At 48.5% G+C, this 27312-nt stretch overlaps 1 protein-coding gene and 1 pseudogene across 1 annotated transcript; one reads left to right on the forward strand and one right to left on the reverse strand.

Moving 5' to 3' along the window:
* Nucleotides 1-7248: 7248 nt before the first annotated feature.
* LOC112635889 lies at nt 7249-9938 on the reverse strand (annotated as a pseudogene).
* A 3498-nt stretch (nt 9939-13436) lies between these two features.
* CDK5R2 (cyclin dependent kinase 5 regulatory subunit 2) lies at nt 13437-15962 on the forward strand. The gene has a single exon (XM_025404820.1). It carries the CDS (start codon nt 13624-13626, stop codon nt 14725-14727), a length of 1104 nt encoding a protein of 367 aa, XP_025260605.1. The 5' UTR covers nt 13437-13623; the 3' UTR covers nt 14728-15962.
* Nucleotides 15963-27312: the final 11350 nt, after the last annotated feature.

Genomic DNA, 27312 nt, shown 5'->3' on the forward strand with positions numbered 1-27312 from the left:
CTCTGTCTAAAAAAAAAAAAAAAAAAAAAACAGTAACGTGTGGCCTAGGAGAAGATATAAACTACATGTAATTAATAAGGGACTGGCATCCAAGATTTATATTAAAAAATCTACAAATAAAAAGAGAAGATAAACCAATCAATAGAAAATAAGCAAAAGAGATGAACAGGTAATTAATAAAAGAGGAAATCCCAGATGGTCACAGAAGGAAGAAATATCACAAAAAGATGCTCCATACCAGCTGGGCGCGGTGGTTCATGCCCGTAATCCCAGCACTTTGGGTGGCCGAGGCAGGTGGATCACCTGAGGTCTGGAGTTTGAGACCAGCCTGACGAACATGGAGAAACCCCATCTCTACTAAAAATATAAAATTAGCCAGGCATGGTGGTGCGTGTCTGTATTCCCATCTACTAGGGAGGCTGAGGCAGGAGAATCGCTTGAACCCCAGAGGCAGAGGTTGTGGTGAACTGAGATTGTGCCATTGCACTCCAGCCTGGGCAACAAGAGTGAAACTCCATCAAAAAAAAAAAAAAAAGCTCAATTCAATTCCAGTAATAGTTGGGAAATGTCTACCTTATCAAAGAGGCCTTCCCAGATACTTTATGAAATAGAATGCTGCCTCCTCCACAGCATTTATTCCTTCAACAAGTATTCACTGAGTTCTAGGCACTTAGCATACATTCATGAACAAAAAAGACAAATATTCTGGATCTCATATTCTAGTATGTATGTGGTCAAACAACAAACATAGTAAATGAATAAAATTATCTAGTAGGTTAGTAGATCACAAATTCCAGAGGAAAAATTGGAGCAGGGGACAGAAGATTGAGATAAGAGACTGGCGGGGCCAGGGGCAGGATGCAATTTTAAATAGTCTGTGTCTTAGTCAGCTCAGGCTGCCACAACAAAATACTATAGACTGGGTAGCTGAAACGACATACATTTATTTCTGACAGTTGTGGAGGCTGGAAGTCTGAGGTCAGGATGCCATCATGGTGGGATTCTGGTGGGGGATCTCTTCCAGTCTCGCCTGCTTTGTGTGTAGTCACCTGGCAGACAGACAGCAAGCTCTCTTGAGACACTAAACCCATCAGAGGGCCCCACCCTCAGGACCTCATCTAAACCTAATTACTCCCTAAAGGCCTCATCTTCAAATATCATCACATTGGGTGTTAGGCCTCAACAAATGAATTCTGGGGGCCAAGAATAGTCCACAGCAGACTGATTAGGGTATACTTCATTAAGACGATGGCTTTTGATTAAAGAGTTGAATGAGATGAGGAAGTAAGCCTTACCTGTAACTGGTAGAGAGTGCTCCAAGAAGAGAAAGACAGCCAAAATGCCAAAGCCAAAATGGAAGGCCAGTGTGGTGGGGACAGAGTAAGGGGTGGGGTTGAAGTGGTAAGGGCAGAGGGAAGATCATTCTGGGCCTTGTAAGCCAGTGGAAAAGCCACATGCGATTAATATATATAATATGTTAATTATAATATTAATCATTGTTTTATATAATACTTACTTCAATATATAAAAATATATATTTGTTGGCCTTTCCAGCTCTACAGGACAGGGACTTTGTCTATTTTGTTCACTGCCTGGCATGTAGTGGCACTTGATAAATATTTATTTGTTGAATAAGTAAAATTTATATATCACTACAGCAAGTTATTGCCCATATATCAGAATGACCAAAATTTGAAACCTGACAATGTCACAAGTTGGTGGAGATACGGAGCCATAGAAACTTGCATGCACAAGCCGGGTGCGGTGGCTCACCCCTGTATTTCTAGCACTTTGGGAGGCTGAGGCGGGTGGATTAACTGAGGTCAGGAGTTCCAGACCAGCCTGGCCAACATGGTGAAACCCCATCTCTACTAAAAATATAAAAAAATTAGCTGGATGTAGTGGCATGCGCTTGTAATCCCAGCTACTCCAGAGGCTGAGGCCAGAGAATCTCTTGAACCCAGGAGGTGGAGGTTGCAGCGAGCCGAGATCGCACCATTGCACTCCAGCCTGGGTGACAAGAGCAAAACTCCATCTCAAAAAAAAAAAAAAAAAGAAAGAAAGGAAGAAAGGAAAAAAGAAAGAAAGAAAGAAAAAGAAGGAAAGAAAGAAAGAAACTTGTATGCATTGCAGGGTGTAAGTTGGTACAACACCTTAGGAGAACAATTTAACAAGATCTAGTAAAGTTGGATATGTATACCCAATAACCCAGCAATTCCACTACTGGGTATATTCCTAGAGAAATGGTTGTAAATGTGCACCAGAGACATGTAAAATAATATTTATAACACAATTGTTTGTGATCATAAAAAATTGAAAGCAACCTAATTATCAGTCACCAAGAGAACAAATAAGTAAAACTTACTACACTGATACAATGAAATGTTATGCAGCAGGAAAAATCAACATCAACAAGGTTATCAACAAAAACAAATCTTACAAACTTAATGTAAAGCAAAAAACAAACAAACAAACAAACAAAAAAACACGTATTAGATTAACATAGTATGGTCTCACTTATATAAAGTAAAGTATGAACAACTGGCCAGGTGGGGTGGCTCATGCTTGTAATCCCAGCACTTTGGGAGGCCAAGGTGGGAGGATAACCTGAGCCCAGAAATTCAAGACCATGCTGCACAACATAGAGACACCATCTCCACAAACATTTTAAAAATTAGCCAAGCATGGTGGCACACACGTCTGTGGTCCCAGCAACTTGGAGGCTGAGGCAGGAGGATTGCTTGAGTCCTGGAGATCAAGGCTGCAATGAGCCATGATTGCACCACTGCACTACAGCCTGGGCAACAGAGTGAGACCCTGCCTCAAAAACAACAACAGGCCAGTCGCAGTGGCTCACACCTGTAATCCCAGAACTTTGGGAAGCCAAGGTGGGTGGATCACCTGAGGTCAGGAGTTTGAGACCAACCTGGACAAAATGGTGAAATCCCGTCTCTACTAAAAATACAAAAATTAGCTGGGTGTGGTGGCGAGCTACTGTCATCTCAGCTACTTGGGAGGCTGAGGCAGGATAATCGGTTGAACCCGGGAGGCAGAGGTTGCAGTGAGCTGACATCATGCCACCGCACTTCAGCCTGGGTGACAGAGCAAGACTTCATCTAAAAACAAACAAACAAAAACAACAAAATGAAAAATTGTCTCCTAATTGATAGGTAAAGCAATAGACACAGTGATAGCCAGAATTCTAAGATGACCTCCATGTTTTTTTTGCCCCACAATACTCCCATAATTATGTTACATTATATGGTGAAAGAGATTGTTGCAGATGTAATTAAAGTTATTAATCAGTTGGGCTTAAAATAGGACATTTTCTGGAAATATCCATTTTCTGGAAATGTGTAGTCTTTGGAGGGAGAACAAAGTCTCCATACCAACTAAGACTGCATATCCCTCCACCTGCAATAGGATTTGTCTAAAAGTCAGATTTAATTAAAAAAAAAGTTAAAAGACAGTTCGTCGTACAAAATTTGCATGAGTAAATGAATGAGTAGAAAAATGAAAAGATGAATTATGACTGGATGTTCAACTACCCATTGAATACCGCCAAGCAGGATAGAAAAATATTGTGCCATTGCAGAAAAATCCACAAACTACTTGAAAATAGCCTTGGAGTTTCTTTAAAAGGCAGGTGTGAACCATGTTGTAACCAGGTAATTGTGGTTTGATCAGAACCCCAACGGTTCCTTTGAGAAAGCTCCCCAAAGGCAATCCAGACAAGAGGTCCTGTAGTCTTAGCCAACAGGAACTCAGGCAGCTTAAAGCTCAAACCCACCTCTGCCCCCATTTCCCCAGAGACACTGTGCTAATAGCCCTGATGATAACAAGCGGCTCTGTGTGGCTACAGCTGCCTATTACACTGGTTGTGGACAAATGTGATTCAGAAGCATGATGGATCAAATTTCTTATTTGAGCAGGAAGCTGATACCTAAGGCATGTAGCCTTGCAGCAGCCCCGAAAGACTTGACAATTGTGCAGGCCTCAGGGAAATGACTTTTCCTTTAAGGAAGGATCCTTGGAACCTGATGAACTCCAAACACCAGCTATGGTTTGGACTGGGAGGTTTGAGATTCCAGCAGAAAATAGGCTATAGGATCAGAACCCAGGTTGTGGTCCACAGTGCCTCTTCCAGATTTTGTCATTAACTGACAACCAGATATCAGGGACTGCCTTCCTCATTTATTCGGACCAAACATACGTCCCTGAAGTTACAAATTTCCACGAGGAAAATCTCCAGGCAGGAAGTTCCATTCATCAGGATATTTTTGCTTGCAAGAATTAGATGCGCAACTCAAATTACCTTAAGATTAGAAAAAAAGGTTAGGGAGTGGGGACAGTGTGGATTTATGGGATCATACAACTGTATCAGGTTTAGCTGGATCTAGGGGCTACAATTATGTCAGGGATCTGTCCCTCCATCTGTTGACTCTGCTTTCCTCTGCATTACTTCAGGTGGCTTTTCTCCATGTGGGGACAAGAGAGTCACCAGCAGCTCAAGGCTTTCATTCCAACAGCTTGACAACCTCAGAGGAAGGAAAGCCTTTCTTTCCCAACAGTTCCTCTAAAACTCCAAGAATTGAGTCTCATTGGCCTGGTTTGGACTAGCCCCTCCCTGAACCATTGTCACTAGGATGGGAGCTGGCTAAGTCTATGTCTTTAATCTATGTCTTGTAGTTTAGGGAGGGCTGAGCCCCATGTAAGCCACATGGATTGAGAATGTGGGAGCAGTGGTTTCCCAGGAGGAAGTTAGGGTATTCCTACCATGGAGTGATGGGGCTGGCGGCTTGGCCAGAGAGACAACAGTGGTGCTCTCCAGAAAGAACAGGTGGGACCCAGCCATTTCCTAGGGTTTTCTCCTCCCTTTTAATTTTTTTCTTACAGGGATTTCATCTTGAGCCCACCCAAAGAAATTATGATTTCAGGCCGGGTGCAGTGGCTCATGCCTGTAATCCCAGCACTTTGGGAGGCCGAGGCGGGTGGATCACGAGGTCAGGAGTTCAAGACCAGCCTGACCAAAATGGAGAAACCCTCTCTCTACTAAAAATACAAAATAAGCTAGGCATGGTGGCCTGCGCCAGTAATCCCAGCTACTTGGGAGGCTGAGGCAGGAGAATCGCTTGAACCCGGGAGACAGAGGTTGTGGTGAGCCAAGATCGTGCCATTGCACTCCAGCCTGGGGAACAAGAGTGAAACTCCACCTCAAAAAAAAAAAAAAAGAAAAAGAAATTATGATTCCATAGGTCTGAGGTAGAGCCCGGAAATTATATGTTTACAAAATTCCCCTAGGTGGTTCTGCTAGGCAGAGTAGTTTAGGATCCATTAATCTAGTGGACAACCTTACTTGCCTCTGCTCCCTACTCAAAATCAAAAGCAAGTATATGTGGGGCTCTAGCTTATAAATTAGGAATGCCTTTTTACTCAAAGGAGGTCAACATAAAGAATTGTCTTTATATTTAGGAACCAGACAGAGGCAAGTGTAAATTAATGAACCTGCTTTGGAGCCCATCCCCCACTTGCCCCCAATTCTGGACAAATAGGAAGTCAACAAAAAGCCCCTGTCTAAGACATTGGAGCAGTAGGCAGACCTACCACGCTTTTCACACAGGAGTTACTCATTAAGCCTCATCATGCACAGGGGGTAGGACCCATTGTCACTGTGAGCAGGGGATTGCTGCGGCCTGGTTCTACCTTGGGACCAGTGCTTATCATCACAGCCTGGGGTTGGACAAGGAAGGCCATGCACTAGAGCAAACACAGTTAAAAATGGATTCTGGCTGGGCGCAGTGGCTCATGCCTGTAATCCCAACACTTTGGGAGGCCAAGGCAGGCGGATCACCTGAGGTAGGGAGATCGAGACCATCCTGGCTAACACGGTGAAACCCCATCTCTACTAAACATACAGAAAGTTAGCCGGGTGTTGTGGGACATGCCTGTAATCCCAGCTACTCAGGAGGCCAAGGCAGGAGAATCACTTGAACCTGGGAGGCAGAGGTTGCGGTGAGCCGAGATCGCACCATGGCATTCCAACCTGGCCAACAAGAAAGAAACTATGTCACAAAAAAAATAAATAAAATAAATGAAATAAAAAAGAATTCTAACTCTGTGTGCATATGAATTTAGGACAAGCTGGAGAAGGATTAGCTGTGATGGTGGAAGGTGGAGGGGGGTGGGCAGGATTAGCCAAGTCATTAAATCCCATTATCTGTAACTGGCCATAGGACACATCATTTCACTGCTATTTCTCACTATTTTTCATATCTCTGCCACCTATGTTGTACATTCTTTGAAGGCTGGAGCCCTACCTCACACCTTTTTGTGTTCCCACCACCTAGCCCAGTACCGTGTAGGCTACAGTTTCTCAAGTAGTATCTGCTCATGTGGTTTAATAATCTTATTGAACATTTTCCTCAAAGCCCTTGAAAAGCAGAACCGACTGTAAAGCCTCTGGAGCTTTGGGGAGACCATGGAATGTGGTATGAGTAGCCAGAGTACAGCTCCCAGAAAGCACAGTCAGGACTTGGGGCCAGCGTGGAACCTGGCCTAGAATAGACACTCAGAGCTTCAGAAAAGTATTGTGGCCTGCAGCAAGACCAGAAAAGGGGACCAGTGCCTCATATGCTGTCAGGTCTTCATGACCCTAGGAAGCAAATCAAACCACCCCCAGGAACGGTCTGAGTAGCCGTGGGTATGAGCACAGTATCTGAGAGGAAAGCACAGACACAAATTCAGGCTTCAGAAGCCAAACAAAAAGAAATGATAGTACCACCCTGGCCCTTTAATGATAAATGTTCTAATGAGAAAAAAAATGCTAATGGCACAGGTCAAACGAAACTTTCCTGCTTTGTAAAAATAATGATGACAGTATAATTTGTTAACAATTAACATTTATGAACACCATGCACATGTGATATACAAGCATTGTTGAGCATCACATGATTAAAATCTTACAACCTTATGATGATGGTCCACTTTTTTTTTTTTTTTTTTGACAGTTGGTAGAGCTAGCTGAAGTTTTATTTTAGGGGGAAAAAAAAAAAGACTGAATTATTTTGTAACTGGAGATATGGGCAAAGAGGGTGCCCCAGGCAGTAAACTCCCCTGCGGGTGGGCTGAGGGCTAGGGCTGAGCCTCAGGTGGGTCTCCCATTCCCTGTGTTCCCCTGCACAGTGGCCTCCCTCCTGGGCTCTGGGGCAGCCGCAGGAGGGGCAAGCTGGGAGGGGTTGCCGCAGCTGTTCACTTGGGCAGGATGTCAGAGGACTCAGACACTAGCTTCCCATTGTGGGTCTTGATCTTCTTCACAACCACGGCCCTGGTGGAGCTAGTGTGGCTGAAGGAGCTGGAGCCCAGGCTGTAGCTGAGGCCAAGGGCTTGTAAGGTCCCCATAGGCCAAGCTCAGACCACCTGCATAGCCACTGGTGGTCTTCGTATGGATACTCATGTTCTGCATCCCAGACTCCAGCCAGCTCTCCTCGCCCTCCAGCAGCTTCCTGTAGGTGGTGATCTCGGTGTCCAGGGCCAGCCTGACATTCATCAGCTCCTGGTACTCATCCAGGTGTGCGCTATGTCCTGCTTGGCCCGCTGCAGGGCGGCCTCCAGCTCAGGCAGCTTGGTGTTGGCATCCTTAATGGCCAGCTCCCCACACTGCTCGGCATCTGCAATGGCAGCCTCCAGGGAAGCCCTCTGTCCTTTGAGGCCCTCAATCTCAGCCTGGAGCTGGCTGATGTTCCGGTTCATCTCGGAGACCTCAGTCTTTGTACAACGCAGGTCATCTCCTGCAGCGTCTGCAGCTCCTCATACTTGATCTGGTACATGCTCTCAGCCTCAGCCCGGCTGCGGTTGGTGATCTCCTACTGCGCCTTGGATGGTCCACTTTTATAGACCTCAGAAGAATTAAGAAACTTGCCCCAAGGGCCCCAGGTCATAAGTGGAGGGGCTGGATTTGAACATAGACCGAATGACCTCAGAACCCACATAGGAGACCTTCCATTGTCTATCCCTCTTAAGGTGACAAACTTTTTTGTGTGTGATTTGTGAATGAGTGAGACTTCTTCTTTGCCTCTGCCTCTGCTGATAAAGACATTTGAGAGGGCCGGGCGTGGTGGCTCATGCCTGTAATCCTAGCACTTTGAGGCTGAGGTGGGCGGATTGCTTGAGCCCAAGAATTAGAGACCAGCCTGGGCAGCATGGTGAAACTCCGTCTCTACAAAAAGTACAAAAATTAGCCAGGCCTGGTGATGCATGCCTGTGGTCCCAACTACTTGGGAGGCTGAGGTGGGAGGATCCCTTGAGCCCAGGAATGAGTGAAGATCACACCACTGCACTCTAGCCTGGGCAAAAGAGTGAGAATTTGTCTCAAATAAAAAGGTAGGGGGAGGGATCTGAGTGAGTGAGCCCCTTGTTCTGGCCCAAAGGAGGCCTGGACCCCAGGGTTCAGCTGCTTTCAGGAGGCAGCTTCTGAAACTCTAGGGCCCCTGAGTGACTCCTATAAATCAAGATAAGAAAGGCCTTCATGGTGGTGGCTAGAGTCTGGGGACTGAGTATCATGCAGGGGTTGTTGGGGGCAGATGAAAGAAGAGGGCCTTGGGGCAGAGAGAAGAGGGCTGTGTGCAGCTCTAGGGAGCATCTGAGCTAGAGTTCTCCAAGGCTCTTCTTTCTCCCCAGAGCCTCCAGTGAGGTTTGCACACCTTCCTGGCGCTACGCCTGATAGGCAGAGGAAACCTTCCACCCAGGGCACAAGGGTGGGAAGGCTGGACTCTCAGAGGGTCTGTGTTCATAGATGAAATCAAGACAGAGGAGGAAGGGACAGGGTAAGGGATATGGAACTAGATGAAGACCCAGTCACAGTGGCAGTTTCTGGCAGCCACCTGCCTGGTTGAGATGGAAACGCTGATTCCAGCTCCAGCCCCCAGACAGGCTAAGAATATCCCAGAAAAGCAACAGCTACCACCCCCGCCCTTCTTGATCTGCTCCTACATCTGTAGTGCTATGCTGGGCGCCAGCAGGGTCTGGGAGGAGAAGGAGTTGGGGACGAAAGGGAGGAGGCAAAAAGGGGGCTTGGTGGAGGCAGAAGGTGAACCAAGACTTAAAGCTTCTGGTGAGTGCTGGGAGAACTGGACAGTGAGAGCTGTTCTCAGGGGACAGTAAAGGAGGTGAAGGCAGGATCCAGGGAGTTGAAGGGAGATCAGGACTGAGGATGGGAGAGGCAGAAATGGTCCCCCTTCCATCAAGGAAAGCAGCAGAGCTTATGGCAGGGAAAAGGAGTCACCAGTTCACCCCTGTCCTCTCTATCCCCTTCACCCTGGGCCCTCCAGCATCTCAGCACTGGTCCCTTCTCTCCCCACCCCAGAGCATCACATTCCTCATCTGTGCTCCCAACCCTATTCACTGTTCAAAAGAAACTATATTTGGGCTCCTTAATTAAGTCCTTCTAGCAAAGAGCCTGTGAAATGGGAAAGACATGAGAATTCGGGTCTCCCTCTTGACAGCTAGCAGCCCCTCCTCTGTCAATTCCTCTCTTCTCTCTGCTCACCCTCTCCCCCCTCCACTGTTATCTGTAGAGGGGTTCTGCTCCCCTCATTTGTTTTAGTCACCCACTTCTCCCCTGGGGTAAGGTCCTCAGGAGAGGGAGGGAAGGCTGGGCTGGTACATACCCACCCCCTCTGCACACCTCAGGAGCTGAGACTGATGGGCAAGGGAGTTGGGGGTGCCAGGGCGGGAGGCAGCAAGATCCAGGCATTCAGATGCCCAGGCTGGGTCTCCATCCTGGATGTTTTAAGAACCTATGTCATCATTAGCCTCTTTGTAGGGGCCCCTTGGAGACAGGGAGGTGCAATGACCTTGGTTTCTGGGGCCTTGATGTTTACTGGGGATATCCTGGGCCTCAGCCATCTTGCCTTCCTCTTCTTTGCCTTCTCACCTTTCATGGGCCCCTCTAAAGCTTGGAGGGACCTAGGAAGATTTACATTGCTGAGAGCCTAAGCTCCCCTCCCCTTCATCTCCTGGGCTGAACTGCAGAAATGCAGGCCTCACACGGATGCTGTGCACACAAAGACTGAGCCCATCAGACAGAAACAGATTAGGGAGAAGCAGACAGGGCTGGAGCTGGAGAGTGAAACAGATTCACAGGACAAATTTTGTTTAGAATCAGAACTGTGGAGTTGAAGGAGGCTTTAGGAATCCTCTTCTAGTCCAATTCCTAAAATGTTATCTTATTCTTTTAATATTCATTTTCTTATCTTATAATAAGCATCAAATCTATAGAATCCCTGCATTTTAATATGATGAAACCGAGTCCCAGAGAGCTGAAATTACTTCCCCAAGGTCATACAACCAGCAGTCATAGACTAGGACTCCTGTCTCCTGCCTCCCTTCTCAGAAGGGAGATAAGAAGAGCCAAAGAGAGGCAAAGTGTGAGCAGCATTGTCTGGAGATGTTCTCTTAAAAGATGGGGCCCACCTGCCCAGGTGGGGTGAGTGACAGGAGCATCTATGGTGAATTTGATGGTGACGCACTCACCAATAAGGCCAAATCCTACCCAGGCTAAAACCTCAGTCTAGGCGCTCCAGTTCTTGGTCTGGGCCTAGAGTATTTGCTTTAAAGAGCCTTCAGGAATAACCAGTTATCTGAATAGGCACTGTTCTAGGTAATCTACAGAGAGATATAGATATACAAGGAGCCTGGCCTCAGGGGCTGTCCCATCTAAGGGAGTCTGATACAACCAGCACTGCCCCAGAGGAACATAAGGGAGATGGGCAGACAAGAAGCAACATAGAGATACTATTATAATGAAGATACATGAATCTTAGAATATGAACCCAAACATAACCTAACCAGAAGAGTACACTTGCAAATGTGGGAAAGCCATCACCCTTCTACAAAGCCCACCTCCTCCATGAAGTCTTTCTGGTTTCACTAGGCTTATTCCCCTTGTTCTCCCCCTGCAGAAACATAATAACCCTTCCTCTCAGCTCTCAATGCCACTGGCTTATATACAACAGCAATGTTGTTACTCTTTCTGGATCTCTTTGATTAGCTTGTCTGCTTGTCTTTAAAATTCCATCCATATCCATCTTACACATCTTAGACCAAGAGCCCAGCCCTTAACCAAGTTGCTATGCAGCCACTGTTGCTGAGGGGAAGAGGCTGGAAAGGCTGAAGTCAGAAAGAGTATTAGGTCCCTTCCAATCAATCAAAAAAAGGCTTCTTGGAGGAGGTGAGATTTCAAGAGCTTGACAGTCTGAGAGAGGGTTCTGGCCCAGTGGAAGGAGCTCAGAGATTCCGGAGGGATAACCAGAGCAGGAGAGTGGGGAGCATGTGAGCCAGAAAAAGGGTTAGAGGCAGAGCAAGGTGGAAAATTAGGAGGGGGAGTAGGACCCTCTGAGGCACCTGGTTTGGGGTTCCTGAAGCAGAGGAGGAAATTCTTGGTTCTGACCAAGAGGACAGTAGGAGGTCAGAGCTGGGCCAGAAGTAGGGTACCACAGTGATGACACTCTGTGGGTGCTGCTTAGAAGACGTGGTCCTAAATGACCTTAATGATAGGCCTTATGCCAGTGAGGGATTCCTGGGAGCAGAGCTGGAAGGACTCACGTGCCATTTAGATCCACATGCCCAGTGTTTCCACCAGAGCAACTCAGTCTCTACAGGGCTTGTCCTTAACTACCGGTGAACTGACTATTCCTTGGTGGCAGATAAAGAGTGACTCAGAACACCTTGTAGGAGGAAGTGGGGCCAATTACAGCAGCTGAAAAGAGGGAACACTTTCCCACAACTATGGGGAGAATGAGAGTTTGGGCAGGTCAGCTTGGGCTGCAAGAAAATAAAGATCAGATCCTAGGGAGCAGAGATACCCCACTGAGAAAGTGCATATTGAGTGCTGAGTGAGGGAGGAGGTACAAGGCCGCATGTGCATGATGGCAAAGAGAAGGGGAATGGAGACAGGCAGACCACAGGCCTCCAGGAGGGTATGAGTGAGCAGGGGCTGTGGAATGGCTGGGAAATGCTGGTACCTCTGGTAGCTAGAACTGCAGCCCATATGGATTCTAGAACAGCCTATCTGCAGTGACACACACACATATATGTGCACAAATCAACCCTGACAGCAGTGGATCCTTGGAGCTATGTTGGTGGTCTGTGAGGAGCATGGAGGTGATTCCGAGGGCAATCTTGACAATTTACTGAAATACATAGGTAGGGGTTTTTCTCCACATCGAACCCATGTGCACCTACAAGGTCCACTTACTTAGGAAGCCAGAAGACCCTTGTGCTGGGGGAGGCACACAGAGCAGGTTCCAAGAAGGGTGGACATGATCTAACAAGGCAGATAGAATAGGTCCAGAAGCAGTTGTGCTCAAGACCTGCAGGTAAGGCCTGAGGAGTCCAAAACCCAGGGCAAAGGGCTGATGGGTACTGAGGAGGGAACAGACAGACCCAGAGAGAAGTGGGCAGGACCCAGCCTAACAGGTTGCTCCTGGGAGTGGGGACAGCTGGGACCTGACCTGCAGGAAGCATTTAATGATGAAACCCACCTCAACCTGGACCCAGGGTTGGGCAGGAGGTTGGTCCAACCTTCTTGGGCTTCCATCCACACAGGAGGCTCTGTTCACTATCCAACACCGGGTAAACCAAGTGATCCAAGTTCCAGCGTTTCCCCAGGGACCAACCTTATCCATCACCCACCCAAGTGTGAGATCTGTGTATGTTAGTGGAGCTGCACAGGGACCAGAGCCAAGGGTCTGCCCCACAGGCTCAGTGCAGAGAATCAGGACGGCAAGCAGAGGCCTCAGGGGCATATTTGAGACCCTGCTGCTCCCCCTCTCCCCCTCAAGCTGGAACCCCCAAGGAGGCGGGTTGTGACCTGCAAGAAGGCTCTGCGAGGACTCCCAAACGGGCAGGGCAGAAATGTGCCTGCTGCAGCCCCTCTAGCGACCTGGGGGGTAGTGGGCGAGGTGGGGTGGCGAAGAGGAAACAGACCGGACAGTCACATTGGAGGAGCCACTGCAACACGACCCAGCTGGGACCTGGGCATCCGGTGAGGGCACTCACTACTCACACTGGCCCCCCACACAAATTCAAAGGCAGAGGGAAGGAGGGCTGTTCCCATGGTTTATCTGCTACCGCGACCCAGTGCATCAGAACAAGCTGACCCATGCTCTAGGATCCGGAGGAGGAGGTAGGAGCAGCCACCACCCCTCCTCAACTCTGACCCTGAGGAGGCCACTCGAACGACGACCACCGCCTTCCCCTTCCCCGGAACGGGGGAAGGGAAAAGACTCAGGACAGAGGGTGGGGATTGGGGCGGGACTTGAAATTGACATGTGAGAGTCTATTGGTCACGGGAGCTGCCCATCAGGAGTGCAACTCGGGAGCGGATTGGCCGCGTGAGGCGGGGCACAGCGCGGCGAAAAAAGGGACCCAAGGGGTGGGGCTGACGCTGCAGCTGGCGCAGCTCAGGCTCAGAGCAGCGGAGCCGCCTGGCAGCCACCTTCCCCCGCCAGTCCGCGCGCCCGGGCCGGGGCTAGGCCCCCCACCGCCGGGTCCCCCGGGGCTGCAGTAGCAGCGGCGCCGCCCGCGGCTCCCGCTGGGGCCCGGGCGCCGGCCCCGCTCTGCAGGATGGGCACGGTGCTGTCTCTTTCCCCTGCCTCCTCGGCCAAGGGCCGGAGGCCCGGCGGGCTGCCCGAAGAGAAGAAGAAGGCGCCGCCCGCGGGGGACGAGGCGCTGGGGGGCTACGGGGCGCCGCCAGTGGGCAAGGGCGGCAAAGGCGAGAGCCGACTCAAGCGGCCGTCCGTGCTCATCTCGGCGCTCACCTGGAAGCGCCTGGTGGCCGCGTCCGCCAAGAAGAAGAAAGGCAGCAAGAAGGTGACACCCAAGCCGGCATCCACGGGCCCCGACCCCCTGGTCCAGCAACGCAACCGCGAGAACCTTCTCCGCAAGGGCCGGGATCCCCCCGACGGCGGTGGCACCGCCAAGCCCCTGGCGGTGCCAGTGCCCACCGTGCCCGCGGCTGCCGCCACCTGCGAGCCACCGTCGGGGGGCAGCGCGGCCGCTCAGCCGCCGGGCTCGGGAGGGGGAAAGCCTCCGCCGCCGCCTCCCCCAGCCCTGCAGGCGGCGCCGCCGGTGCCTGGCGGCTCGCCGCGGCGGGTCATCGTGCAGGCGTCCACCGGCGAGCTGCTGCGCTGTCTGGGCGACTTCGTGTGCCGACGCTGCTACCGCCTCAAGGAGCTGAGCCCCGGCGAGCTGGTAGGCTGGTTCCGCGGTGTGGACCGCTCGCTGCTGCTGCAGGGCTGGCAAGACCAGGCCTTCATTACGCCCGCCAACCTGGTGTTCGTGTACCTGCTGTGCCGCGAGTCGCTGCGTGGGGACGAGCTGGCGTCGGCCGCCGAGCTGCAGGCCGCCTTCCTCACCTGCCTCTACCTCGCCTACTCCTACATGGGCAACGAGATCTCCTACCCACTCAAGCCCTTCCTCGTGGAGCCCGACAAGGAGCGCTTCTGGCAGCGCTGCCTGCGCCTCATCCAGCGGCTCAGCCCGCAGATGCTGCGGCTCAACGCCGACCCCCACTTCTTCACGCAGGTCTTTCAAGACCTCAAGAACGAGGGCGAGGCCGCCGCCAGCGGCGGTGGCCCACCGAACGGGGGCGCGTCCGCCGCCACTTCGGCCGCCAGGGACAGCTGCGCGGCCGGAGCCAAGCACTGGACTATGAACCTGGACCGCTAGGGATACCCAGGGGCCGCGCCCATCCCCCGCCCCAGCCCCCGACACACACTCGGACCCCCCGGGACCACCAAGCCACCGCCGCTGTTACCACCGCTCAGCGCCCCGGCTGGGCGGAGGAGGAGCCGCCCATGCCCCTCAGGGGAAAGTGGAGGCCGGGACACCAGAGGCCGCGGTGTTTGGATTTGCTGGGCGTGAAGTGGGGACGGAAGATGAGCGCGGGAAGGGTACTCCAACCTCACTCTTCCCGTCTGTCTGCGCCCCCATTTCTTCATTTCTGCCCGGGTCTTCCCCTTCCCTTCAGTCCATTCCCCCTCGGTTTTGTCCATTTCCTTGCCTCCTTTTTGTGTCTTCATTTTTCCTCCTGTCTGCATTCCTCTCTCTCTCTCCCTCTCTCTCTCCTGTTCCTCTCTTTCTTCCTCCCTCTCCCTGCCTTTCCATTTTCTGTTCCTTGGGCGTGTGTGTCCGCATCTCCATCTTACCCCTTGCTTGACTGTACCCCATGGCCCCCCTGTTTCTCCTCCTGCACCTGTGTCCCCATCTCCTCTTCTTGTTGCTCCTGTCATGTGTCACCATCTTCCCTCCTGTCTGCCTTCTTCCTCCACTTGTGTCAGCTTGCATTTTTTATTCCTGACTGAGTTCCCACATCCCCCTCCCCAGATCAAAGGGAATATTCGTTTTTAATTTGGATCGACTGAGGTGCCAGGAGAAACTGTAGCCCCAGGCACCCAGACAGGACCAGGATGGCCCCTCGCCCCACCCCCACTGCCTCTCCCCACCTTTTCCAACGTGTTGCATGCTGGGAGCTGGGGGGGTGGAGGAAGGGGCTGACGGCTTCTTTCAGGAGGCTGAGGTTTGGAGGCAAAATCAACCTGGGAGACCACCCCGGCCGCGGCGCCTCAGTGGACAGGTGGGAGAAGAAGAAAACTTCTTACCTTGGGGGAGGAACATCCCGCTTCCTTATCCTTAGCTTTTTTGTTTTCCCTCCCCACTGCCCCTTTTAATTCATTTGGTTGTTTGCGGAGGGAGGGGGGAGGGGGGAGGCTGGGCTGGGAACTGTCCGAGGTGCTGAGCTGAGGCGGGACAGGAATCCTCCCGGTAGAGTACCAGGGACTGGGTTGGGCCTGGGGCCGTGTCCAAGGTGCCAATGATGCGGGCCGACAGAGCAGGCCGCACTGTCTGTCTGTCCGTCTGTCCCGGAAAGAACTATAAAGCGCTGGAAGCGCCTGCAGATGGTTTTCGCCGGTCTTTCTTTGGGCCCCGGGAGGGAGGGAGTGGGAGTGGTAGTGGAACTGTCACGGCCAGGGCAGGAAGGCAAGAGATGGGGCTCTAGTAAGGAAGATCAAGTCCTTGAGAACTTCTCCTCTTCCCCATCCCCACCCCCGCCATCGGCTTCCATTTTACAGAGGGTAAAGAGTAAAGTGAGGTAGCTGAGGGTGAGGCCTGGTGATAAAGCTGAATCTATCCCCCCACTTCCGCCTCCATCTTGTCTGACCTAGCTCCTCATTAGTGCCTGGGCCACTTAGAGACCGAATGACGGGGACAGCGGGAATTGTGCCCTTTCTGTGATGTGACCCATTGAGGCAGAACTAGCTAGTCCTTATTGCTATTTTCCCCTTCCTCCCCATCTCTCCCCACCATATATTGGTCAAGAGTACAGTCGGGCCTAAGTCTGTATTCACCACTCCCAAGTGGGGCCTGTCTGCCACACTTCTCTCCTTATTCCCCAACCACCACGGGGCTGCTTCGACGCTGCCCCGGTCGCTCGCCCACTCAGGAGTCTTGGGAGGCCCATCCCTGCTTGAGATTCAGACCTTTGCCCTTTATCCCCAAGAAGGGGCAAACACGAGCAGCTGGGGAGAAGGAAGGCATTCTCCGGTATTGAAACAAGAGGGAAAATGCGCTGTTTAGCCTGAGATCCCTGCTCTGTCCCCATTGCCTTCTTAGCCACGTGGCTAAGCGCCCTGTTCACTGTTTCATTGGCCCAAAGAGGCCTGGCTTCAACAGAGTGCCGGCAGCTCCGACCCTAGTCCGGCCATGGCGGAGAAGATTCGGAAAGAACCCGGCGGGACCGGCAAAGACGAGGCCCGGGATCGCTGTCCGTGGTGCTGAAGGGCGCGCTCGGGTGGGGTCGGGGCTTGTAGGGGCAGGAAGAGTTGCAGACTCGGCCTCAACTAGATCTTCCGGATAATTTGGGAATAGGGTGTCATCTATTCTGGCGGCGAGTTATAGAAGTCTGGCTCCAGAACCCAAGAATGTCGGTTCCCACTTGCCCTCCCAGGACTACAGGACTCGACTCCCCTGGCCTCAGCCCAGGGCCCTTGTAACCTGCCTGGAGCCGGAAATCCCCAGTCCAGATTTGTGAATCGAGTTCCCGGAGGGAGGGGGAGAGCTGGCGGAAGGGAAGGCGGGAGCAGCCGCCCATTGGCTGGAATTTGGCGCAGTCAGCGCGGTGCCGTCATCTCTCTTGGTTTGGGAGGAGGGAGGGAGGATCACTTGGGTCACCCCGCGGCTGTCGCCATAGTAACCAGACTAAGCGGGCGGGGCAGCCGCTCTACTCTCCCACCTCTGGCTGGGGAAACAATCCTGGTCCAGCTTATTTGGAACTAGCTAGTGAGACTAGCTATTTGATTAGAATTTCTGAATTAGAGGAGCCTAAAGGGGATGGGAAAGAGAGCAGAGACCCTACACAGAGGCCCCCCTCAACCTCCAACAAACATCCTGCGTTTGGATACTGCCCCTGAACGCTTAGCCACAGCACCCACCCTTTGCTGCACACACACACCCCTCCAGGAACTTGTGATCTGGCACTTGGAGACGTAGAATGAGAAAAAAGCCACAGTGAGTAACATGCAGTTAAATCTCACTTTTGACATGCCCCAAGGCATGAGACACTGCCATAATCCGATTAGGAGGGGAGGGACTGGAGAAGGATCAACGCGAATAAATAGAAGAATTAGCCTCCTGGGTCAGACTTGTCAGAGTCCTGTTTTCTCAGGGATTAAGTGGGAGAAGTCGTAAGGAGAAGGACCCCTTCTTCTGAGAAGGCAAGGGGTGGAGGGAGTAAGTGCAGAAACAGAATAAGGTACCTTCTTTCCTGAACTGGAGTTAACCTGGGGAAAGCGAGTCCAAGCTGCTGATAAGGTGGTGAAGGGGGACCAGAGTTTTAGAAACCAGAAGCAAAGAGGGGTGGACTAAGGAAAGATGGAGGTGGAGGAAAGGAGACAGAAACCCAGCTGGAGCAATGACTCAGCACTTCCCCTAGGCAAAGGGCTGGAGTGACTCTCCCAGCACAGGGGCAGCTGTGAGGGCAGGAAAGCAAATGAACAGACAGAAGGGATAATTCACCCCTTCACCCGACACATGTTGATACATACATTGACGCATAACCAAATGCACACATTTTAACCCAGAAGTGGAGACAAATGCATTTATACTGGTGAATCATAACATATACACACCTCCACTCCTTTCCTCCCTGTCCCCCTTCCTGGAACAGAGGACTTTCTGTTTTGCAGCCATGCTCCCCTGTCCCTGGAATACCTTGCTACTTATTAGAAAAGCAGAAATGCAAAAAATCACAGACATGTAGGGGGAGTTGTCATGGTAACTGCTTTGCTTGCCAGGAGGGGTGCCCAGCAACCAGAGCATCTAACAGTATTCAAAAGGACATTCTATGGTCTCCACTTACTGGGATCCACCCCAGGCAACCAGATGGGCACCTTTGGAAGATGTCTGCAACAGAGGCTGCTGAAGAAGCCCCTCCAGTCACATCATCATGATCAGGGACAGCTGGAAGCCAGGTGTATGGGCCTGATCTTCTTTAGGTACCCCACTTTAAGTAGCACTTCTGGCCTCTTTAAATATAGGCATTTGCTGTGAGGGGCTTCAAGACAGCAGGGTTAACACTTCGAAGACCTTTATTTAAGAGCATGACCTGGCTGGGAGTGGTGGTTCACGCCTGTAATCCCAGCATTTTGGGAGGCCAAGGCGGGTGAATCACTTGAAGCCAGGAGTTTGGGACTAGACTGGCCAACATGGTGAAACCCTGTCTCTACTAAAAATACAAAAATCAGCCAGCTGTGGTGTTGTGTGCCTGTACTACCAGCTACTCGGGACTTGGGAGGTTGAGGCAGGAGAGTCTCTTAAACCTGAGAGGTGGAGGTTATGGTGAGCTGGGATCATGCCACTGCACTCCAGCCTGAGAAACAGAGTGAGACCCTGTCAAAAAAAAAAAAAGTAAGACCTTCCCTCTCAGCATCTTGCCACAAACCCTGCAAAGAAGGTCATATCTACACACTCAGGATAGGAGTGTAGATGAGGGGTAGAAAAGTTGCTTAGTTGGCTGGGCGTGGTGGCTCACCCCTGTAATCCCAGCACTTTGGTATGCCAAGGTGGGCAGATCACTTGAAGTCAGGAGTTCAAGACCAGCTTGGCCAACATGGTAAAACTCTATCACTACTAAAAATATGAAAATTAGCCAGGTGTGGTGGCGCATGCCTGTAATCCCAGCTACTTGGGAGGCTGAGGCAGGAGAATCACTTGAACCTGGGAGGCGGAGGTCACGGTGAGCCAAGATCACGCCACTGCACTCCAGCCTGGGCAACAGAGCAAGACTCAATCTCAAAACAATAAATAAACAAATGCAAAAAAATAATAATAATTAGCTAAGCATGGTGGCACACAACTGTAGTCCTAAATACTTGGGAGGCTGAGGTGGGAGGATCACTTGAGCCCAGGAATTTGAGGCTGTAGTTAGCTATGATCACACAACTGCACTCCAAGCTTGGTGACTGAGTGAGACCCTAACTCCAAAAAAGGAAACAAAACACCTGGAGAAAATATGGATTATTTATTGTTATTATTTATTATATTGCATCTTGGGGTGGGTGGAGAATGTCTTTTTAGCAGTAAAAAGACCTTAAAGGAACAGATTGATTCATCTGAGACTCCATTTAGCTTTTGAATGTCAGAGACATAGAGAAGAAAAAAGAAAAAGGTTCATCACAGCCGGGCATGGTGGCTCAAGCCTGTAATCCCAGCACTTTGGGAGGCCGAGACAGGCGGATCACGACATCAGGAGATCGAGACCATCCTGGCTAACACGGTGAAACCCCGTCTCTACTAAAAAATACAAAAAACTAGCCGGGCAAGGTGGCGGGCGCCTGTAGTCCCAGCTACTTGGGAGGCTGAGGCAGGAGAATGGCGTGAACCTGGGAGGCGGAGCTTGCAGTGAGCCGAGATCCGGCCACTGCACTCTAGCCTGGGCGACAGAGCAAGACTCCATCTCAAAAAAAAAAAAAAAAAAAAAGTTCATCACATAACCCAATTTATTTTCTTCATAACATTTGTTCCCACCTGATAATTTTTTTGTTACTGACTTATTTTGTATCCTTTCAATAAAAATAAGGTTGAAACACCAGTGACAAATGGAGAGAATGTATTTGCAACACAATATATTTTTCAATAGAAAAATAGCTAAAACTGGAAACAGCCAATTCATAAAAGGAAATGTAAGCAGGCTGGGTGTGGTGGCTCAAATCCCAGCACTTTGAGAGGCCAAGGTAGGCGGATCAAAAGGTCAGGAGTTCAAGACCAGCCTGACCAATATGGTGAAACCCTGTCTTTACTAAAAATATAAAAAATTGGCTGGGCTTCGTGGAGTGTGCCTGTAATCCCAGATACTTGGGAGGCCGAGGCAGGAGGACTGCTTGAATCTGGGAGGCTGAGGTAGCAGTGAGCTGAGATTGTGCCACTGCACTCCAGCCTGGGTAACAGAGCAAGACTGCGTCTCAGGGAAAAAAAAAAAAAGAAAGAAATGTAAGCAAATGATAAACAAATAAAAAGATACTTACCTTTACTATTGGCCAAAGAAATTCAAGTCAAAACAGCAATGAGATATTACATCTCCATCTCTTACACTGATACAGATTATCAAAATGGAAAATTCCAACCATAGGGAAAGCATGGGAAAATAAACATGTTAGTTCAGTCTTTCGGGGAGATTGTCTGGATCAAAATGTGAAAGGCAGCATGCTCTTTGATCTAGCTACCACATTTCCAAAAATTTGCCCAAAGGAGATAAGTGGGAAAAGATCTGATGCATAGATGCCTATCATACTTTTGTTTATCATAATGAAAAATTGGATACAACCTGTATGAACATTAGAAGGAGATTAAGTAAATTGTGATAAATTGATATTCACTGGGATATTATGGACCATTAAAAATTGTACATCAGGCCAGGCGTGGTGGCTCACGACCTGTAATCCCAGCACTTTGGGAGGCCGAGGCGGGCGGATCACGAGGTCAGGAGATCAAGATCATCCTGGCCAACATGGTGAAACCCCATCTCTACTAAAATACAAAAAATTAGCCGGGCATGGGGGTGCGCCCCTGTAGTCCCAGCTACTCGGGAGGCTGAGGCAGAGGAATCGCTTGAACCTGGAAAGCAGAGGTTGCAGTGAGCCAAGATCGCGCCATTGCACTCCAGCCTGGCCACAAAGCAAGACTCCATCTCAAAAAAAAAAAAGAAGAAGAAATTTGTACATCAGTCTGGGCACGGTGGCTCACGCCTGCAATCCCAGCACTTTGGGAGGCCAAGGTAGGTGTATCACCTGAGCTCAGGAGTTTCCTCTTTCTACTAAAAATACAAAAATTAGTTGAGCATGGTGGCTGTGCCTGTAGTCCCAGCTACTGGGGGGCCGAGGCAGGAGGATCGCTTGAGCCCGGGGAAGTGAAGGTTGCAGTGAGCTAAGATTGAGCCATTATACTCCAGCCTGGGCAGCAGAGTGAGACTCTGTTTCAAAACAAAAAAAATTGTACATCAATATTTATATTTATTGACATGAAAAAATGGCACGATGAAGTGGAAATAGGAGATTGAAAACATTGTCATATCATCCCATTTCTGAGAGAGATTTAAACAGCTGTGTCCTTCTTGTCACTTAGATCTTGACTTAATAGCCTCCTCCTTCTCATCATCTCCTGAATTCATCTCAGTCTGTCCCACAGTTACCCTCAATCACATGCCCCTAATTTATTTTCTTCATAGCATTTATCTTCCTGAAAATATATTATTATGACCTAAAAAAGAAGAAAATTATAAGGAAAGAAAGAAAAAGAGAAAAATAGAGAGGGAAGGAGAGAGAGAGATAGACAGAGAGAAGGAAGAGAGAAAGAGAAAGAGAGAAGGAAGGAGAAACAGAAAAAAAGTGATGCTGGACAGTGTCTGGAAAAGGAGAAACACATTTCTGCAGCCATGTCCTGCACTCCCCTATCACACATCCCCAAAGCCCCTTTGCTCCTTCCCCCAGCCTCAAGCTGTTTCCAAATCCCTAGGGTTTAACAATGTCCCTTGCTGGATAAAGGGAGTTAAGCACCTATCCAGCCTGGCAGCCACGTCTATTACACAAAAAGCACATATAAGGTGCATGTCCACACACAGAGCATGGACACACATATGTGCACACTCTTACAAGGATCCATCCAAGAGCATTTAAAAAACACTTCTCTATCTTTTTCGTAAGTGCCATAGAAAATCCACTGTCCTTTATTCAAACAATAAAGCTAGGGGAAATTTTTCTCTTCACATTAACTTGTTCATATCTTTGAATAACGAGAATTAGCACAGTGCCTGGCATGTAGTAGGCTCTTGATAAATAAGAGCTGATGTTTATTCAGGTAATAGCCATTTTTTGTTACGATAAATGTTATGATAAGCATTTGTGTGTCAGGTCTTTGCCCATTTATCTCCTTAGAACAAAGAATAAATGGACTAAAAAGGGTGACAGTCTGCATGTTTACCTTTGGTTACCAATAAGCGTGCCACCAAATATACATTTTTAGACCACAACTATGGTAACTAACTTCTCCTAAGATGTTTTATCCTTTCTTTTCTTTTTTTCTTTTCTTTTCTTTTTTTTTTTGAGACCAAGTCTTGCTCTGTCACCCAGGCTGGAGTGCAATGGTGTGATCTTGACTCACGGCAACCTCCACCTCCTGGGTTCAAGCAATTCTCCCTGCTTCAGCCTCCCAAGTAGCTGGGATTACAGGCGCTTGCCACCTGTAATGTCCCTCTAATTTTTGTATTTTTAGTAGAGATGGGATTTCACCATGTTGGCCAGGCTGGTGACCTCGAACTCCTGACCTCAGGTGATCCGCCCACCTCTGCCTCCCAAAGTGCTGGGATTACAGGCTTGAGCCACCTCTCTCAGCCTCTCTTCTCTTTTCAATTGTTCTTGATTTATGCTAGGTTTCTGGTTGACTTTACTTTGCATTTTAAAACACTTTGAATTTTATTCTGGTGCTTTTATAGTGTCTTTATTTCATTCTTTAATCTATTCTGGAATTCAACTTTATATGTGGTGAGAGGTAGAGATATAATTATTTTCCCCAGATGACTACTAAGTTGTGCCAATCTTTGAACAGTCTTCCTTTACCCCCAGTAAATACCATCTTATTATTTATGAAATTCCCACACATATGAATCTATTTCAAGGCTCTACTCTGTTTCATTGGTCTACTTAACTATTGCTGTACCAAACCACACCTTTAATAACTAGTTTTGCAGTATTATTCTTTTGCTAAAATTGTCTTTTTTTTTTTTTTTTTTTTTTAAGATGGAGTCTCACTTTGTCACCCAGGCTGGAGTGCAGTGATACAATCTTGGCTCACTGCAACTTCCGCCTCCTGGGTACAAGTGATTGTCCTGCCTCAGCCTCCGAGTACTGGAACTACAGGCATGCACCACTGTGCCTAGTTAATTTTTGTATTTTTAGAAAAGACGGGGTTTCACTACATTGGTCAGGCTGGTCTCGAACTCCTGACCCCAAGTGATCCACCCGCCTCAGCCTCCCAAATGCTGGGATTACAGGCATGAGCCACAATACCCAGTCATATCTTTCTATTCTTAATCATAGTACAGAAGAACTTGAGAACCAAGCCTGTCAAGTTCCATAAAATCCCTTTGTGACTTGAACTGGGACTGCATCACTTTTATAGATTAATTTGGAGATTTGGCAATTTTGCAATATTGAGTCATTCCATCCAGGAACATGTTCAGCCTCTTCATTTACTCAGGTCTTCTTTTTTGTTCCTTAGTGAATATTTATAGTTTTCTGTATTTAGATGTTTCTCATGTTTTCATTAGGTTGATGTGGGAGCACATTTGTATTGCTGTTGTAAGCCTGTAATTCCCAATTCCTTTTCTTCTTTTCACAGGGTTATAGGGGAGCCATATATATATATATGTATATTTTGTTGTTGTTGTTGTTGTTGTTTTTGGTGTGTTGATCTTATTATACCTTACTGGAATTTCATTAGTTCTAATTGTGTCCTAGTTGAATCTCTTGGGTTTTATAGGTAGGCAGTCATACCATCTACAAACAAGATTTTAATATCTTCCTTCTCAATATTTACACACAGTGTGTATCTTTTCCTGTCTTATTGCATTGTCTAGGCTCTCCAGTACAATGTTCAGTGGTAGCAGTGATGACAATATTAAAAGGGATAAAAAAGACATCCTTCCTTTTCCCTAACTTTTATAGGAATGCTTCTCATATTTTACCAATGGCTTTTTAAATTAGTCTTTTAAATTTGAATATCTTCTTTTACGTACGTTGTGATAAAGTGAGTCATGTAAAATCATTTTCTGGAAGTTTATACAATTTTAATCAAAATAATTATTCAAATTTCCTGTCCTGTATAGATACAGCACCAACTAAATCATGCTAGACTACATGGCCCTGGGCGTTTGCAATTTGGGAATATAGGAGGGGGGTGGCGGAATGTTCCCCTGGGGATCCTTTCTCCTCCGTGACATATGAAGTTAGCGTGATATGAGGCACAGAACAAAATACTATGAGTCAGAGGTTTGAGTCTCTCCTCTACCATATATTAGCTACTAATCTAAGACAGTGATTCAACCTCTTTGAATTTCAGTTTTCTTGTCTATCAGATCGGAACAAAGATCTTGGGTTAGTGTCTATCAGGTGCCTATGATAGGAATGACATATTACTGTTGTTAGGGTAACAACTATTGCTATACTAGTCAGCACTATTAATAACTATTAACAGGGACTAAATAATGACCAGGACAGAGACAGAGTCCAGAAGGGGGCCCTGGGGTGCTCTAACCATCTTTGCTGGTCCCTGAGGTAGTGGGGAGCCCTGAAGGCCTGGGCCTCCCATGAGCTATCCTGTGACCTGGATGACTGTGTTTACTCCTTGCTGCCAAGCCTTGGTCCCAGTGTGACCCACGTGCCTCTCTCTGGAATGCCAGCCAGGGGACTTGCTTCTGCTGTCAGTATGTAGATACTTTTGCCAGCCTGGCCTAGCATAGGAACATTCTTGAGTCTAGGTCTTTGGGCCAGCAGGCCAGGCCCCTTTTGGAACTCCCCACTCCAGGGATCCCCCCAGGCTAGTTGGAACCAACAGGGAAGAACAGCTGAGTCTTTCCTTCACAATTCGCCCACTGATCAGGGATGAGAGACTAGGCCCTAAGAATGGCATGCACACACGTTGCTAATGCCTGTACTAAAGTCCATGCATCAGGGTGTAGTAGAACTATCCTGAGATTTGCAGCAAATCTGGACCCTGTTATTTCCTCACTGTGGGATCTTGGGATTTGTTTTCCTCGTCTATTATATAGGAATCATGATCATCTTCCCACTATATCTATATCTATATCTATATCTATATCTATATATCTATATCTATCTATATCTGTCTATCTCTCTATATAATATATTTATATATATATTTATATATTTTGAGATGGAGTCTTGCTCTGTTGTCCAGGCTGGAGTGTAGTGGCATGATCTGGGCTCACTGCAACCTCTACCTCGTGGGTTCGAGTGATTCCCCTGCCTCAGCCTCCCAAGTAACTGGGATTACAGGCATCCGCCACCATGCCCAGCTAATTTCTATATTTTTAGTAGAGACAGGGTCTTGCCATGTTGGCCAGGCTAGTCTCGAACTTCTGACCTCGGTTATCTGCCCACCTTGGCCTCCCAAAGTGCTGGGATTACAGGCATGAACCATGTGCCTGGCCTTTTCCCACTATTAATGAGGCTGCTGCAAGTATCATTTGAAATTGTGTCTATGATGTGATCTGTAAGTTGTAAAGCATAGAATAAATACAAGGTGGTCCTGTGTCTGGCCCTCATGTTCATGGTCATAAATGTGGCCGTTGCACAAATGTGTGTGCAAGATGCCCTAGAACTGTGTGTCAAAAGTAGAAAACCAAGCGGAAATTTTGGGGGATTGAGAAGGTGATCATAGGAAAGGCGGCTTAACCCAAGAGGTTATCACTGGAGCCTGGGATCTTTCATCACTTTTCCCATCCATCTCCCCATCTCATGTTGCTCCAGATCACTCCATGCTGCAGGATAAAAATGGACAGTGCTGCCTGAAGCCTCCCTGACAATCTCCCACTGTGTTGCTAAGCAACTTGACCTCCTCTGCCGAAAAAGGAACCTAATGCTCAAAATCTGGCCTTCTGGCCTCCTTTAGTTACTTCCTTCTCCTCTGACCTCAGGGAAGGAAGGAATCTCAAGGAAAGAGCATCTCTGCCTCATGGAGGGAGAACTGGGTATAGAATTGGAGGATTAGACTGGTGGGAAATGGGATGAACTTGCAAGGCAGGTCTTTGCTTCTGGGCTAATTAGCGTGGGGGCATGACAGTTATAGAGCAGCTCTCTGTGCTGGACTCTCTAGGCACAGGCTCTGTCCTTGCAGCAAACCAATAAAGCAGGTATGATCAGTGTTTCCATTTTATGAGTTCACTGAGCCTCACGGAGAGTAAGCAGCCTTCTCAGTCTCACAGGGAATAGGCAGAGGATGAGTCTGAAACCACGCCCATCCGGGTTCCTTCTCCACCATGCTGTTTGAGATATTTGCAAGGGTCACGGTAGACCACGAGACTTCTAAAATGCATTTCTCACTTTGCTATTTGTCTGGAACCCCTGGTGAATGCTGGAATAGAGTACCTGGCTTGAGGTTGAGCTGAGGTTTGGGCATATAGTTCTGCTACTTCCTTGGCCTCTCAGAATCTCAGAATCTGCTCATTCTTCCAGTATTGAAGATCGGTAAATAAGGGGTGGGAATAGAGTGAAAACTGGGCTGCTAGAGTTTGAAAGGTATATTTACCCTTGGCAGCTCTGTGATCCCATGCAAGTTTTTTGACATTTTGTGCCTCAGTTTTCCTCATTTATAGAATGGAAATAACACTAGAGCCAACTCCAGAGGGCTGTAAGAATTAAATGAATGTAAAGCTCTTGAACCTGGCACATAAAGGTTCAATAAGTACCCACACTTATTATTATCACTTCTAGGAGGCTTTAGCATATAAACCTCTTTCACATCCTTAGTGGTTAAGAGAATTCACTGCCACTGAAATCAAACTAGGTCCACATCCTGCACTGCTCTTTCTCACTGCGTGACTTTAGACAAGTTTCTTAATCCCTCTGTGGCTCAGTTTTCTAATCTATAAAATGAAGAAAATAATAATGTGTACTTCAGGGTATTATTGTAAACATCAAATGTAATATGGGTATTAGTTATGGTAATGTTAGTTGCTGTAACAAG

Source organism: Theropithecus gelada, chromosome 12, assembly GCF_003255815.1.
Source record: "Theropithecus gelada isolate Dixy chromosome 12, Tgel_1.0, whole genome shotgun sequence".
Classification (NCBI taxonomy): domain Eukaryota; kingdom Metazoa; phylum Chordata; class Mammalia; order Primates; family Cercopithecidae; genus Theropithecus; species Theropithecus gelada.

Coding starts and splice junctions, on each gene's coding strand:
- CDK5R2 (XM_025404820.1), top strand. CDS start 13,624: ATGGGCACGGTGCTGTCTCTTTCCCCTGCCTCCTCGGCCAAGGGCCGG.